Source organism: Dipodomys spectabilis, unplaced genomic scaffold (assembly GCF_019054845.1).
Source record: "Dipodomys spectabilis isolate Male_0828 unplaced genomic scaffold, ASM1905484v1 ptg000085l, whole genome shotgun sequence".
Taxonomy (NCBI): Eukaryota; Metazoa; Chordata; class Mammalia; order Rodentia; family Heteromyidae; genus Dipodomys; species Dipodomys spectabilis.
In genome coordinates this window covers 8,170,737-8,186,826 of record NW_024870762.1, presented here as the reverse complement: position 1 = coordinate 8,186,826, position 16,090 = coordinate 8,170,737, and the positions used below count along the sequence as shown (strand labels likewise).

General features: G+C 39.4%; 4 protein-coding genes and 2 non-coding genes across 6 annotated transcripts; 5 read left to right on the top strand and 1 right to left on the bottom strand.

Moving 5' to 3' along the window:
* LOC122111238 (putative vomeronasal receptor-like protein 4) lies at positions 1-954 on the top strand. The gene has a single exon (XM_042683961.1). The coding sequence runs from the start codon at positions 25-27 to the stop codon at positions 952-954; it is 930 nt and encodes a 309-aa protein (XP_042539895.1). The 5' UTR covers positions 1-24.
* A 4,159-nt stretch (positions 955-5,113) lies between these two features.
* LOC122111523 (putative vomeronasal receptor-like protein 4) lies at positions 5,114-7,021 on the top strand. The gene is made up of 2 exons (XM_042684388.1): positions 5,114-5,125; positions 6,131-7,021. The coding sequence occupies exons 1-2, from the start codon at positions 5,114-5,116 to the stop codon at positions 7,019-7,021; spliced, it is 903 nt and encodes a 300-aa protein (XP_042540322.1).
* Positions 7,022-9,773: 2,752 nt separating this feature from the next.
* Positions 9,774-9,845, top strand: Trnap-cgg. Its single transcript has one exon. It is a non-coding gene; the product is annotated as a tRNA-Pro (tRNA).
* Positions 9,846-13,842: 3,997 nt separating this feature from the next.
* On the top strand, positions 13,843-13,924 carry Trnas-gcu. The gene has a single exon. It is a non-coding gene; the product is annotated as a tRNA-Ser (tRNA).
* Positions 13,925-14,912: 988 nt separating this feature from the next.
* On the bottom strand, positions 14,913-15,293 carry LOC122111547 (histone H2B type 1-C/E/F/G/I-like). Its single transcript, XM_042684413.1, has one exon. It carries the CDS (start codon positions 15,291-15,293, stop codon positions 14,913-14,915), a length of 381 nt encoding a protein of 126 aa, XP_042540347.1.
* A 261-nt stretch (positions 15,294-15,554) lies between these two features.
* LOC122111532 (histone H2A type 1) lies at positions 15,555-16,014 on the top strand. Its single transcript, XM_042684398.1, has one exon. It carries the CDS (start codon positions 15,555-15,557, stop codon positions 15,945-15,947), a length of 393 nt encoding a protein of 130 aa, XP_042540332.1. The 3' UTR covers positions 15,948-16,014.
* The last annotated feature ends 76 nt before the right edge of the window (positions 16,015-16,090 follow it).

Sequence of the window (16,090 nt, the reverse complement as noted above, 5' to 3'; positions counted from 1 at the left end):
GATTGTCTACCCATTAAGTAAGAAATGGTTTTGAAATCCATTAAAGGGATAATTTTCCTCTTTGAAACTGCATTTGGCATTGTGGGGAACATTCTTGTTTTTGTGAATTACATGTGGTGTTTCCAAAAACCCACTGAGAAAATGTATATATACCCTATTCTCATCCATTTGGCTTTGGCAAATATTATAACACTTCTTTCAAAAGGGATGCCAAAAACAATAGCAGCTTTTGGTATGCAAAATTTCCTAGATGATATAGGCTGTAAGATTATTGTTTTCCTGGAAAGAATGGCCCACGGCCTTTCCGTCTGTACCAGCAGTCACCTCACAGTGATTCAAGCCATCTCCATCAGTCCTAATGCCTCCAAGTGGAAAAGGTACAAGCCAAGGTCTGCATGGCACATCTTCCCATTTATTTTCTTCTTTTGGATACTCAATTCCTTAGTATGCATTAACTTGCTCTATTCTGTCACAAGTAAAAGTCTGAACATATCACAACCTAACAATACTTATTATAATTGCTATTTTCTACCCGACAACTTAATAAGGAGCTGGATCTTTCTTACTTTCATGGTCTTGAGAGATGCTGTGTTTCAGGGTATCCTGGGTGCAGCCAGCGGCTACATGGTATTTCTTCTCTACAAGCACCACCAGCGTGTTCTCTACCTTCACAATTCCAAGTTTCTCTACAAAACTCCCCCTGAGATGAAAGCTGCTGAAAGGGTTCTCCTTCTGATGTTCTGTTTTCTTTTCTTTTATTGGATAGATTGTCTTTTATCTGTCTTTTTGAGTTTTTCCCTAAAGAATAACTTCATGTTAAATACTCGAGAATTTCTGACTCTTGGTTATGCCATCTTCAGCCCAGTTGTACTAATTCACAGAGATGGCCATATGGGTAAAGATTTGTATGCTCAGTGGAAGAGAAAGACATGGAGAGCATGTTTGTCTCCTTAAATTTATTCTTGTTAAGTTTGAAAGAACTCTTAGTACTGGTATACTTTGTGTAAAATAAAATAGAATCAAAGTATTTAAGAGTTTACTCAGATAAGGATCTGGTGACCTATAGTCCTGAGCTGACATCTTAGCAAACCAGAGTGAAAGATCTCATTCTACTGTTGCCTACCCTCAAGAAGTGATTTTAATTCTGTATTTGTGAATCTTGTTTTATAATATGACACTCTCTCAGTAGCAAGGAGCATGAAAACAATTTGGTCAATTTTGTCAGAATTACAAGTGCCCCTACTTCTTTTTGCCTAGGGATCTCTTCTTAAGTCTGATCCTACAGATAAACTTACTCTTTCACAGTTACAATAGCAAAAATAGGTCATTATTCCCTAAATACAAAAATCTTAACTATTAACACAAGAAATCCATTTTTAATTATTTGAAATATCTGTAAATATCCACATATAGAAAGGGATTTTATGGGATTTGTTAAGCAATGATGAGTTTAAATGTATTTGTATGGAATGACATAATATGTAACTTGAATCAGTGCTACAGTAATGGGATTCAAATGCAGTGAAATACCTATAATTTGATATTATATTTATGAAGAATCTCTGGTGAAATATCTGGGAAACTATGAAATTTGAGAATAACTAGGAAAGTTAATAAAACATAGTAGATCAAACTTCACTTTATATCTTTCTATATTTTCTATTGTTGAAAAAAGGGGGAATTCAGTGGGGCACTGGTGGCTCACACCTGTAATCCTAGCTACTCAAGAGGCTGAGATCTGAGAAGGCCAGCCTGGGCAGGAACATCTGTGAGACTCTTATCTCCAGTTAACCACCAGAAAACTGGAATTGGAGCTGGGGCTCAAACTAAGCTCATGAACAGTACTCAAGCTATGAGTTCAAGACTGGCAAAGGGGGCAGGGGGGGGGCAGTACACAGGGGAGGAATCCATACTTTTTCCAAAATTAAAAAAAATAAACTATGCTTGAAAAAAGTTGGTGGCTTATTTCTAGATATCCTTTTTTTATGCCATTCTCCAAGATGCTATATCTGCTTATCATCAAAGGGCCACAAAATAATCTGATTCTCTTTGTTTAAGGGAACTCAGTCCTTATTTTCCTAAATTAGAACCACACAATAAGGTATCTGTTAAAATGTAAGGTTCTAGCAATCAGGCCGGGCACTGGTGGCTCACACCTGTAATCCTAGCTACTCAGGCTGAGATCTGAGGATCATGGTTCAAAGCCAGACAGGGCAGGAAAGGAGACTCTTTATTTCCAATTAACCACCAGAAAACCACAGTGGTGCTGTGACTCAAGTGGTAGAGTGCTTGCCTTGAGCTGACAAGCTCAGGGACAGCCCAGAGTTCAAGCCCCATGACTGGCAAAAGAACAAAAAATGTTTAATATTTATTTCTAGTTTTCAATTATATACAACTTATTCTCTCTTTAATTTTGTCATTCATTATCAGGAAATGGGTATTCTTTCATTTATGGCACAAATATTCGCAGCCTCTTTTGCATGCCAGGCACACAAAAACTCAGGAAACAGTGGGAAGGGCAGTGACCAGGAACCAACCTGATACCCAGTGCTACCATCACTTCTGCAAAACTGATGTGATTCTCACTCTCAGCCCTGTGCCCATATTTATGTATGTTCTTTTGAGTCTGAGAGTAGAAAGGAACTCATCAGTAGAATAAAGAAAAGAAGGATTACACTTGGATATAGGTAAATGGAAGAATTGTCTTTGAATTTCATGACAGATTAAGTCTTTTGAAGGGGAGGAGTGGATCCATCTAGCTTGATTTGTTGTTGTTGTTGTTGTTGTTGGTGGTGGTGGTGGTGGTGGTGGTGGTGGTGGTGGTGGTGGTGGTGGTGGTGGTGTGTGTGTGTGTGTGTGTGTGTGTGTGTGTGTGTGTGTGTGTGCCAGTTCTGGAACTGGAACTCAGGGCCAAGGCTTAAAGATAGCAATCTACCACTTGAGCCACCTGAGTAGCTAGGATTATAGGTGTGAGCAACTGAATCCTGGATCCAGTTTTAAATCTCTTTTTGTTGTTGTTGTTGTTGTTGTTGTTTATACAAGAACTAAAACAGCTATATATATCAAGGACCCTGAACTGTTGATGTATATAGGTAGAACAAGGCAAATCACAGCCTGCGCAAGTCCATGGTTGAGTCTTCCTCAAAAAGTATAATCCCCAGTGATGACCAACACTTATTATATTTCTGAATTAAGAAAGTAAAGGAGTCAGGCTCCAGTTGCTCACACTTGTAATCATAGCTGCTCAGGAGACTGATATCTGAGAATCATGGTTTGAAGCCAGCCAGGGAAAGAAAGTATATGAGATTCTTGTCTCCAATCAAGTACCAAAAGAGCCAGAAGTGGAGCTAAGGCTAAGGCTCAAGTGGTAAACACTAGCCTGAAGGAAAAAAAATTTTAATAAATAAATAAACCCTTAGGGACCATGCCCAGGCCCTGAGTTCAAGCCCAGAACAGGCAGGAAGAAAAGAAAGAAAAAGAAAAGAAAAAGAGAGAAAGAAAAAAGGAAGTGACTTTTTTATGTGTCAGAAGGTGGTCCCCATACTAACTTGGAATTTTTGGAAGGAGAAGACAGGTCTGGAGAAATACAAATCTCTAGATATAGAAACATTATTGTTCACTTTCTCAGTGAACATCCTTCTATGAAAATAATTAAAACTTAATTAAGCCTGAGATAACTTCTGAGACAAGCAAATGTAGTAATTGGAGAGGGAGAAGAAATGTTGTACTTCAGGGACTGAGATTCTACAGAGGGTTTTCTTCTTCTTGAGAGATAAACAAGATTAAAACTGAAGTTTTAGTGGTAGTTTATGGCAGTCAGGAGTTCTATATACCTTGACAGTACAAGTGGAACAGAAAGGCTTCTGTCCAGAAGGACTAACCCAGACCTGTTTGCCTCACAGCTACCAAGGTGAGTAGACCTAACATTTCCTTGATTTCCTTACAAGTTCTGTATAAATTTTCCTCAGTAGTGTAAATATTAATCTCTCCTTGAATAAGCAAGGGAGTTGATTAGGGGATCTATAAGACATAATAATGTCTTTACCCTTGTACCTATGTCTAAAGTTAGATGCTAAGGGCCCGAAAAATGAAGGGGACCGTATAAAGAAGTCAACACTTATGAAATGCTTAAGTGTCTTTTGTCACTGCATTCAGGACCTAGTGTCATCACAAAGCCCCAGTATCATTAGACATGGCAGAAGATTCCCACTTTGCTTTCTTATATGGTATAGAAAGAAGGGATATTCGAGTTTTTAAGTGAAACTCATTTTTCTTCAGCTTCCATTTCGATCCATATCATGACTTCAGAACTAACATCCAAAAATTTTACTGAATTGTTGGTAAATTATAGCTTCTAGTGGTTATCTTTTGTTTTCCTGCTATCTTGGTAGGCTTCTCATTTATTGTATTTATTCTGTAAATATTCTGGGAGTTGTAGTCATGTCTTACGTGGTATCACACCAGCCAATGAGCAAAAGCATCAGATCAAGAATTCAAGTCCTAGTCTTAAACAAAAACCAAAAATATTCTGTCTCATCCTTAAAATCTCCCTGCACTTACATGTAATACTATTTTTTTCAACACAAATACTCAGAGTAGCAATTTTGTAATAGTCCCAAACTGTAAACAATTCAAATATGTATTTACTCACATATAACATTATAATCACTCATGTAAGTTAACTTCACTAATTACATTGGTCAGATTGTTTTATTTCACTACTTTTAAGCTCCTTCTTAGAGAGCAACTCCATGATATAACATAATCAACACTTTCTGCTGCTTGGTATTTGATTCTGATCCCATTGTATTGACCCACAGAGAAGGACACCTGGCTGAATGTTGGCATGCTCCCTGGCAAAGAAAGACATTGAGAGAATGCCTGTTTATTTGTCTTCCAATAAGTAAATTTTGCTATACAAAAGAAAACCATGTCAAAGTAGCTTAAACATAGAAGAGTTTATTCTCAAACAACAATCCTGATGACCCATCTGCAGCCTGGAGCTGACACAGAAATCTCAGTCTCCTTTCTGGTGCACTTAAAAAGGCATTTAATCTGAGGCCAGCATAGGTAAATACATTAGAGGAAAATCCTACTTCACCTAATAAGTTGCATGCGATGGCAAGTATATAATCCCAGCCATATAGGGTGAGTCAATGGTAGAAAGATTGGTCTCCTGGGCAAAAACATGAGAATATATCTGAAATTTTATTATAGCAAAAAAAATAGCTGGAAGCATGGATCAAGGGTAAGACACAAGCCCTGAATAAAAACTCCAATACCACAAAAAAAAAGATATAATTCTAGTATTTTTTAGAGTAGACTGTTACTATACATATTCCAGTATTAGAAAGTGGGACAGCAATTTGTTAGATGTCATTAAAATTACCTAAGTATTTAACTTTGTTACTCAGGAGTTCCATTTTGGGACCTGATCCTCCAGTTATATTTGCTCTTTGGGAATTCCAATAAGAAAAAAAATACATTCAGTGTTCACTATTCTTAAATACAAATACTAGCAAAAGAGGCCCTTTTTTGGCTACTTGAAAATATCAATAAGTATCCATCTATACAAAGGGATTTTACAGAATTTATAAAATGATGAGTTCAAAATTTCTATCCAAGCCAAGAAGTTATAGGAGACAAAGTTGTATCTTTTAATAAAAGAGTAAGGCAAAAATAAAGGGGTTCAAAATGCACTGAAACAGTGAATTTGGTGTTATACAGCCAGGTAGAAACCTCTCCACCTTACTCTGTGAAGGAGCCTTTTGTAAGAGTGTGTCTGATACACTGTGCCTGGAGCTGCTCTTTACACATAGGCCAGAGGCATAGTCATGTAAATTTTAGATATGAAGGACAAAAAGAGAACTTTTGGAAAGGTAGGTGATGTATGAGCATGAAATTCAGGTCCAAATTGCACTTATCATCACTTCTTTGTCAGTGGAAGCAATAAAATCAGATGAAAAAATATGAAGTCATGTCCGTGCTAGCAAACAACCATGCAATTTTCATATTTCAAAAACTTTTCTTTCACTAAACACAGAGAAAATTCAGAGACCTAAAATATCCTGTGTTTACTTATTTGTGTTTTTCAAAATGATTTACCTAGTACTGTCCATGAAATCAGAAGATGATTTGGAGTAACTTCATCCAGAAAGTACTTCTGCTGTCTCTGGCTGGACAAGGAATTATGGGGAACATCTTTGTTCTTGTGAGAACTGTATATATTTTTTCCATGGGCCCTGAGAAAAAACCCTCAGACATAGTCCTTATTCACTTGGTTTTCTCAAATACATTACTTATTTGTAGCAGAGAGATCACAGATATAGCCACAGACCTTAATTACCTAAATTTTCTAGGTGATGTGGGTTGTAAACTTGTAGTTTATCTGGGAAGAGTGGCTCAAGGGCTTTCCATCTGCACCACCTGTCTCCTCAGCATGGTCCAGGCCATCACCATAAGTCCCAGAACCACCCTGTGGGAAAAGCTCAAACCAAAGGCTGCATGGCAAGTTCTTCCCTATCTGCTCCTCTTTTGGATCTCTAATTCTCTGATAAGCTCAAACCTGCTACACTACATCACAGCAGTCAGAAGCAGAAACAGCTCTCGGATTGAAATATCTTATCCATATTGTTATATGTTACCATCTAAGCAAATAATTAAATGGCTTTTCCTCTCCCTCATGGCTCTCCGGGATGTGATCTTTCAGAGTCTCATGGGCTGGAGCAGTGGGTACATAGCTTTCCATCTGTATAAACATCATAAGCAAGTCCTCTACCTTCATAGCTCCAAGTTTACAAACAATTCCAGCCCAGAAATCAGAGCCACTCTAAGTACTCTTGTTCTCATGACCTGTTTCCTTGTCTTTTATTGGGCAGATTTCATGTTGTCCTTCTATATAGGTTCCACCTTAAAACATGATTCCATGATTATAAATATTAAAGTATTTCTAGAACTTGGTTATGCCAGTCTAAGTCCCATTGTGTTGATCAGACGAAATGTCCATCTGGCCAGATGTTGATATACTCACAGAAAAGCTGGGAAAGCTATTTCTTACTCTAACTCCTTTATTAACTAAAGGTTTATCATTTAGCTATATTTTTATCCTTCAAAAAAAGTCTATCATAAATTAGTAGTATCTTCTAAGAGGATGCTGGTTTGAATTTTGCTAAACTAATAATACAAGGACCAGATTTAATGTTATTATGTCAGATACCTGTAGAAGCAAGGCTGAGAGAATAATTAATCAGAGAACAATTAATTCAATTGTGTTCCTGAGTGAAGGGCAGAAGGAAGAAGGTTAGGTAGAAGTACCTCAGACCACTTTACAATGTAAGTGAGTTAGGGTATACACAGGGCAAAGCACACTTTCTTTCTCCAAGAGCCCTATACTACAGGCTTGATTTTAGGAAGAAGAGAGATTCACCATAATTTTATAATGTACTCATAATTTCATAATTGTGTAAATTATCAGATCATTGTTACCAAATACCTGTACTTTAATAATAGTATTTTATCTTTCCATTGTAAACTTGTAACAAAAAGTAGAGAATAAGAATGGATTTCTAACGAATTTATAAGATTATCTCTTTGTTGCTTTGTATGTCCCTCCCCCACAGTATAACTCCTGCTTACACTATATTTGATGTCAGTATAATTTGTGGAGGAGAAGGGGAAAAACAAGTCGTTTAATGATACTGGTGGACCCGTTGCAACAATGAGAAGTACAAGTTGTCATGTTGAAAATGAACTTTACATCTTTGGGGGGAGGGGGGCGGAGGATTGGGTGGGGGGACAGGAGGAGGCTGGGAAGGGATGTGAAGGGTAAACAAAGGAGGAGGCTGCAATGCTTGATAAGAAATGTACTCATTATCTTGCCCATGTAATTGTAACCCCTCTGTACAGTATGTTCAATAAAAAAAAAAGAAAAAGAATGGAGAAGGTGACTCAAGGAACAGGCTTTCCTAAACATCCTTTATACAAGAGAAAGGAAGGTATAAATGGAGAGAATCACCTATTTAACTACTCACCAGACTGATTAATGTCATGCTCCCATAGACTTACCAATTATTCAGTGAAACTTACATAGATTATAAGGACCAAGACCTGCTCTTGAGACAAGGAATTCTTAGTCATATATGTTCAATCCTTAAGGATACACACACACACACACACACACTCACACACACACGCACATACACACATACAAACAAAACAATGACTGTGAAATAATGGATATACTAAACAGCCTGACAATAACAAGCATCTTACTACATATATCAAAGCATCATGTCATGTACCTCAAACATACAAGTTAAAAAGCCAAATTAAAGAGATTAATTTCAATGAGATCTTCTAAAACAGGATTGTACTCCCAATACAGTTCATCGTTACTGTTTTTATAAGCAAAATCTCTGCTAAAACTAAGCAGGGAATTCTACAATGATCTAACCCTGTAAAAATAGCATCTAGAGGCCCATATCTTCAGCGCAAGCAGCAGTTTCCTAGTTCATTACAGATCTTCATTCCTGCCTGCTGAGAAATCCTCATAAGAGTTTTCTTATGAATATGCAAATGAAAGAGTACTAAAGAAATAAGCTCTGTAAAGTGTGTAAACTCCAAGACCCTTGGGTTAAATTCAGAAATTACTCATCTATCAGTTGATTTCAAAATAAAAGTGTTCCAAGCTGTGTATCATGGACTGATTCTTTGAAAAATCTTTGGATTTAGGCTGGACAATTCTTTTCCACACTGAAGCATTTAAGTGAAGTATTTAACTTGTGCTTTAAATCTAAGTTATAGTCCTAGGAATATAAGATACTACTTCTTGAGGAAAAGAATACGTGTTCATGGGAGTGGATTACTGAGTCTGAGCCCAATTATTACTACTCCTGTGTGTGTATTTCAGAAGTATCAATCAAGTATTGTTTTGTTTTTTTTAATTTTCAAAGTACAAAGCAAACTCTTGAACTACAAGAATCTCATTCTAACATAATAAAGTGGGCAGGATATAGACAACAGTAATAACTCCAAAATTACTTGCATCTGCGCAGTGACCTCATGTCAAAACCCTAATTTAACTTAGTTCTATTGTCTCATAAAGGATTAGTTTTTCTTCACACATGTTCAAGAAAGTAATTATTTCTACTTGTTCTTGCAAAAGAATTCCATTCTGGTGATAAATAAGCAGGCATTCTTCAAGTAATAATTGAATAATTGAAGAATGAAATGAACTTCACTTTTTTAAGGCATTGAATTCAGTAAAGATAAATTAAAATACACAGATCTTAGCATAACTTTAAAATGTAGTTTAAGTGTGTCAGCTAATAGCCTACTGTGACAATGTTGATGTTAACCAGGAATGTTGGTAAATTCATGAAGCTTTTAACTAAGAAAAGCTAACCAAATAACCAAATACTAACTTCTAGGTACCTCTGGAGTAGAGGGATAATGTTAAGAAATCTAAATCCTATCAGTAGAAATTTTCTGGGATTAGGGATATTCCTTCTGAGGAAATTTTGTTAAATGAAAATGAGTTATATTATTTATAGCTTAACAAAGTAAAACAAAGGAAAAACTTTCCTATTACCAATCTTGATCCGTGAATGACAACACAATAATTTAAACCAACAACAGACTATCTGCAGAACCAACCATTCTAAGTACAGGATTCAGGAAGTATTAAGTAGTGTCAGGGGGAAAAAAAAAAAAAATCCCCGAACAAAAATGATCATTACTCTTATATTACTTGAGGGTCTCCCCACTTGGCAGGCGGCTCGTTGGTCTAGGGGTATGATTCTCGCTTCGGGTGCGAGAGGTCCCGGGTTCAAATCCCGGACGAGCCCACTATGTTTTCTCCTTTCCCTCCTACTCTCTACAGCTCTCCTCCCACTCCATCCTTTCCCACCTCTGCACTCGTACCTTTTCTGAGTGTTTGGGGGCGGGGCGAGGCGGGGCGGGATTACTACAACTGCTGAAATTTGAGATTCTTAGAATTCCAGTTGTTTTGAGTAGACTTTCATTCTTTCAATTTGAATTGTGACTTCTCCCTCAGCAGTTACTGCTACAAACACCGCGTGATTAAATAAATTAATATTCAATGAGTACTGTGTCCCCTGAGTTTCTAGCACTTAAGCGGAACTTAGCCGATCATAAAGTGAACCTGGAAGCTTAAGGTTTTTCCTCTCAGTGTCCTAGAAACTTCAGGGTACTGTCTCCTCTGTCACAGGAAATACTTTAACTTCAGAATCCTTGAAACACTCTGAATTGTTAACACAAGTGTTGAAACCGGAATTTGAGGGGGAAGAAAATGAGAAGATATTGCTCATGCTAACTTACTAAGACATTTCAGAACAACAGAGATTGGTTTTACACAAAGTGTGCCCCTTCTTCCTGATTCATGGGTACTGCTGAGGCTCAACTTGCCTGCTCATCTTGGTACTCTGAAAGGGTGCAACTTTGTCACTTATTCTTAACTTTGAAAGCCCATTGAGCATGAAGATGTAAGTTGTTGTAATATGAATTATTTGTAATATAATTTTATAATTTGCAGTAGATGACACATTATTCAGTCTTAAGATTCAAAAGGAACTTCTTTCCTTTAAGAATTTCTCAGAATTCAAACGGTCAGTTTTATGTTTTATGCTATCTAGGCAGGAGATTGATCCTTCCTTCTTCAAGGAAATTTAGGATCCTAAAAGGGATGCATTGAGTATTTTGATATATAAAGATCTGATAGCCAATAGCACAGGCAGATCATCCTACAATGAAACCCAAAGTCAATGAACTAGACTAATAGTCTCTGTGTCCAGTTGTTTTTATAGCTTAATTTATAATTATGGATATAACAATGGAAGGTGACTAAACACCTGAAGTACATGTTAGCAACCGAGATGAAATCAACCAGAAAAGCATCATAGAAGGAAGTGAATGGGCAAAGCCTCAGGAAAGTTACTACATGTGCTTTTAAACAACACAGCAAGAATGTTGTACAAAATCTCTTGAAATTGAAAACATAGAAATGAAAAAATAATAGAATAATTACAATACGTGTGGAGTAAAAATATAAAGGAAAATTTCAGCAATAGCACTTCTTAGTATATACCCAAAAGTTGAAAACCCATGTCCACATAAAAACTTGTACTCAAATGTTTAGCACATCTGTATTATTTGCCACAACTTGGAAGTAATCAAGATGTACTTAAATAGGTGAGTGGATAAACAAACTGGTACAATGATTTTTTTTTTTTTAATGAGCTATCAAAAACACACAAAAAGGGTTGGAATGTGGCTTGGTGCTAGAGTGCTTGCCTAGCATACATGAAGCCCTGGATTCAATTCCTCAGTACCACATAAACAGAAAAAGCCAGAAGTGGTGCTGTGGCTCAAGTGGTAGAGTGCTAGCCCTAAGCAAAAAGAAGCAATAGAGACAGTGCTCAAGCCCTGAGTTCAAGCCCCAGGACTAGCAAAAAATAAGTAAATAAAAATTTTAAAAAACAACACAAAAAGTCACAGAGGAAACAGAAGTGTACTGTTAGCCAGGCACTAGTGGCTCAGGCCTATAATCCTAACTACTCAGGAGGTCAACACCAGTGAGATTACCTGGAAAGTTCACATATACTTTCTGTTATGCTTTGACCAACCTTACTATTAAAGAAAGCTGAGCATGATCTTTTTATGAATAGCTATGATATCAGATAAATTTCCATTTTTTTGGGGGGGGGAGGTGGAGTAGGGAGGGGCAGTCCTAGGACTTGTACTCAGGGCCTGGGCACTGTCCCTGAGCTTTTCTGCTCCAGGCTAGTACTTTGACCAACAGCTTTGAGCTACTTTGAACCACAGTTCTACTTCCAGTTTTTCCCAGGCTGGCTTTGAACTGCCATCCTCATGTCTCAGCCTCCTTAATAGCTAGGATTATAGACAGGCACCACTTGACAAATGCCCAGCTAAATTTCCATTTCTTGGGAGGGAAAAAAAAAAAAAAAAACAATGGACAGCTAGAGATCTTTGGCATAGCACAGTATTTGGAGATGTGTTGTTTAAGACAGGGATAACAAAAAACAAAATAGGAGCTGGTGTGGTGGTATTTGCCTGTAGTCCCAGTACTGTAGAACGTGAAGTAGGAGGATCTCTGTGTAGTCCTAGGCCAGCCTGTGCAACACAGTGAACCCTTGTCTCAGAAATAAATAAATAAATAAAATCACAACACCACCACCAAATGGCAGAAAATCTTTACTTCTACCAAATCGGAGCAGAAAGGATCACTATTTTGCTTTGCACATATTTTCTAAGTAGTTGAATCTTTAAAATGGTTACCTTTAAAAGAAAAAAAGCTTAAAACTAAGAAACAGAGTGTGCTAAATAATTCATCCAGATTAAAGCAAGAAAAAACAAGAAAGCCCATCCTCCATCCCACGTATGAAAAAGATTACTTTTTGGAAGACAAAACAGACAGATCCTTCATGATGACATGAATCAGGCAGGCAGGTCATAGAACAAACCGTACAGTCTAAGGCCTCTTTCAAGGAAGAAAAGAATTAGTTTTGTGACTCTTAAATTCACAAAAGCAAGCAAAGGAATGTTAATGCAATCTAAAAGTATCTTGACATAGATGCAAAATTTATAGTCATTATATATACTATACATTATGTAAAAATTGAACTATGTACCTTGAGTAAGGATGGCATGGGGAAATGGAAGAGAATGATGGGGTGACATTGATCAAGATGCATTGTACTCATATCCTGATTTGTGGGATTGTAACCTCTTTATACAACTACAATATCATCATCATCATCATTGTCATCATCACCATCATCATTCCTCCTGTTCCCTGTTGTTTATCACATGGTTGGTTGGCCTGAACTTCTGGAGAGAAACCTACCTGACCATCTCTTATTCCACTTTCAGGTTTATTAAGGATATTTATTGATCCGCTAATTTATCTAAGACTGCCTGCTCACCACTGTTCTAGACAGCACCGGCCTGCTCACCTTTGCTCAGCACTTTTCCTCATCCTGTCTCTCTTTCCCATCTCTGGAAAACTTGCTTTTCAAGTTTCACCTTCTCTTCCCAAGCATTATTACTCATCTAGAATTCCTACTCATGTTCATTCATCTGTATATTTTATTAATCCTGTGAAACAAACCAAGCAAAAATAGTCAAATGAAGCAGCCGCACAGCAATTTACCCTCCCCCTGTGTTTCCCTACTCGTTTTCTAGATTGTAATTTTAATATTTTTAGCATCTGGAAAAGCGAGTGCAAGTTAAGCAAATTCTCTAGAAAATCACTTTGGGAGATACATGAACTCTGAACTTATGATTCCTCCAGGGCCCGTGATCTGGAATAAGTCTCACGAATTGAGGAATTCATTCTCTGCTATTTCATTAAATTAAAAGTAACACTGAATAGTTATTGCTTTACGCAGATCTACATTTTTTCCTCCATGTTGTTTTATTAGCCACAAATTGAGGCCAGATGGACCCACGCATGGACCAGTTTGGGAGCCGCGCGCTCCGGAGCGCGGTCTTGCTCGACATTCTCGCCTGTCGCCAGAAGGTGTCAGCAAAGTACTAAGCGCGGGGTCTGGGTGTGGCCACACCCCCTCCAGCCACAGCGCTTCCGGAGACGCACCTGGCAGGGGAGGGAGCGTTCTTCAAGCAATGATGGATCCAGTCGCGACCACTTACAAAAGTACCGAAAAAGAAAACAACAAAATAAACGTTTTCCCCGCACTCTAGGTACTCACTTGTGTGGAGATCAGTCATCTCTACATCTTCAACCTGGGTGCTAGAGTGCATATTGACTATGAATTGAGACGCACATTAACACCATTGTGTGAAGACGAGGTGGCCGAGTGGTTAAGGCGATGGACTGCTAATCCATTGTGCTCTGCACGCGTGGGTTCGAATCCCACCTTCGTCGATTGGTCTTTTAGTAGACAATCAATTTGTTTCCTTCCATGCAATCTCTTGACTCAGAAATGTGTTCTGCTTGACTGCCAATATTACTAAACTCTGGTACCTCGTTTGATCAATTTAATGAAACTCTTAATGGATTTCCTCCTGTGACTCAGAAATGTGTTCTGCTTGACTTCCAATATTACTAAACTCTGGTACCTCGTTTGATCAATTTAATGAGCCTCCTAAGTAGGCAGGATTACAGACGTGAGCCCCTGGCTTGGAAGACTGCCTTTTAAAACAAAAATCAAAGGAAGATTGCAAACGCTGTATAAATGTTGTTTTGCTTTACCGCAGACACATAACCTCGCAAAGTTATAACCTCGAAATGTACTGACTGGTTGTCACGTAAGGTCTGGAATAAATTCCTTTCAGCTGTGGGACTGAAGTTATTTTGTAATTGGATCATACAGATACATAAAGGAAAAACTGTCCTAGTTAGAAATTGCTTATTAGTTTCAAACTCAAAACCAGGTCCCTTGAATTGCTTTCTCTCCAATGAGAATTTCTAAAAGGACCAAATCCATTCCTAGGTGAGTTAACGTCCTAAATAATGGAATATGAAATACAAGTGTTGGACGCTTTCCTCGGGCAGCGAGTGCCGCCAACCCGCCGAGGCCTGGAATCCTTCCCCAGACACCACCCACTGCCTACGCTTCTGGATCACAGCAACCAATCAGGGCGCGGGATGGCGGTTGGCGCGGAAATTTCAAACTGCCCGCGCAACCTCGGCACTGGAGCTTCACCTAGCAACCCACTTCTCCAACAGGTGATTTTACAGTTATTGCTGATGCAACAAAGTCGTCAGTACTGGACATATACTTCTAAGTGTTAAAAAGACGCTCTGGAAGTTTAAGTAAAGGACGCTGTGGAAAGAAAACCACAAGCAGGCGCACTCTCTCTTGAGAAGATGGGTGGCTCTGAAAAGAGCCTTTGGGATACGAAGTCGAGGCTTACTTGGAGCTGGTGTACTTGGTGACGGCCTTGGTGCCCTCCGACACGGCGTGCTTGGCCAGCTCCCCGGGCAGCAGCAGGCGCACGGCCGTCTGGATCTCCCGAGACGTGATGGTCGAGCGCTTGTTGTAGTGCGCCAGGCGCGACGCCTCGCCCGCGATGCGCTCGAAGATGTCATTCACGAACGAGTTCATGATGCCCATGGCCTTGGACGAGATGCCGGTGTCCGGGTGGACCTGCTTCAGCACCTTGTACACGTACACCGAGTAGCTCTCCTTGCGGCTGCGCTTGCGCTTCTTGCCGTCCTTCTTCTGCGCCTTGGTAACCGCCTTCTTCGACCCCTTCTTGGGCGCCGGAGCAGATCTAGCTGGCTCAGGCATGGTGGAAGAAATTGAGGAACACGTCGTAGCAACGTACCGTGTATTTATAGAACCTCAATTGCAAATAAGGTCCAGTGAGGCCTGTCTCTGACGATGCTTTTTCAGAGCCAATCAAAATGTGTATCTCCCAAGATTATGTTTCCATTGGTTAAAACGAAGATAAAGTCTTAACCAATAACACGTATTCTTTTTCGCGCCCAGCAATGAATATAAAGACAGCTGTCTTTGAAAGTTTGGTGTAGTGCATTTTCAGTCATTACTATGTCTGGACGTGGCAAGCAGGGAGGCAAGGCTCGCGCCAAGGCCAAGACCCGCTCCTCCCGGGCCGGTCTCCAGTTCCCCGTTGGCCGAGTTCACCGGCTGCTCCGCAAAGGCAACTATGCCGAGCGCGTCGGCGCCGGCGCCCCGGTGTACCTGGCGGCCGTGCTGGAGTACCTGACGGCCGAGATCCTCGAGCTGGCTGGCAACGCGGCCCGCGACAACAAGAAGACGCGCATCATCCCGCGACACCTGCAGCTGGCCATCCGCAACGACGAGGAGCTCAACAAGCTGCTGGGCAAAGTCACCATTGCTCAGGGCGGCGTCCTGCCCAACATCCAGGCCGTGCTGCTGCCCAAGAAGACTGAGAGCCACCATAAGGCTAAGGGCAAATAAGCAAATTTATTTGCAACCATAACAAGAAACCAAAGGCTCTTTTCAGGGCCACCTATCTTTTCTCTTAAAAGAGTCCAACGATTGTCTAGTGTGCAGTAGGCCAAAAGTCCTGGCTGAAGAGCTCTGAAGCTCAAGTGGGATAA

Excerpts from the sequence above, each read along its gene's own strand:
- LOC122111532 (XM_042684398.1), top strand. The coding sequence starts at position 15,555 with ATGTCTGGACGTGGCAAGCAGGGAGGCAAGGCTCGCGCCAAGGCCAAG.
- LOC122111547 (XM_042684413.1), bottom strand. The coding sequence starts at position 15,293 with ATGCCTGAGCCAGCTAGATCTGCTCCGGCGCCCAAGAAGGGGTCGAAG.
- LOC122111238 (XM_042683961.1), top strand. The coding sequence starts at position 25 with ATGGTTTTGAAATCCATTAAAGGGATAATTTTCCTCTTTGAAACTGCA.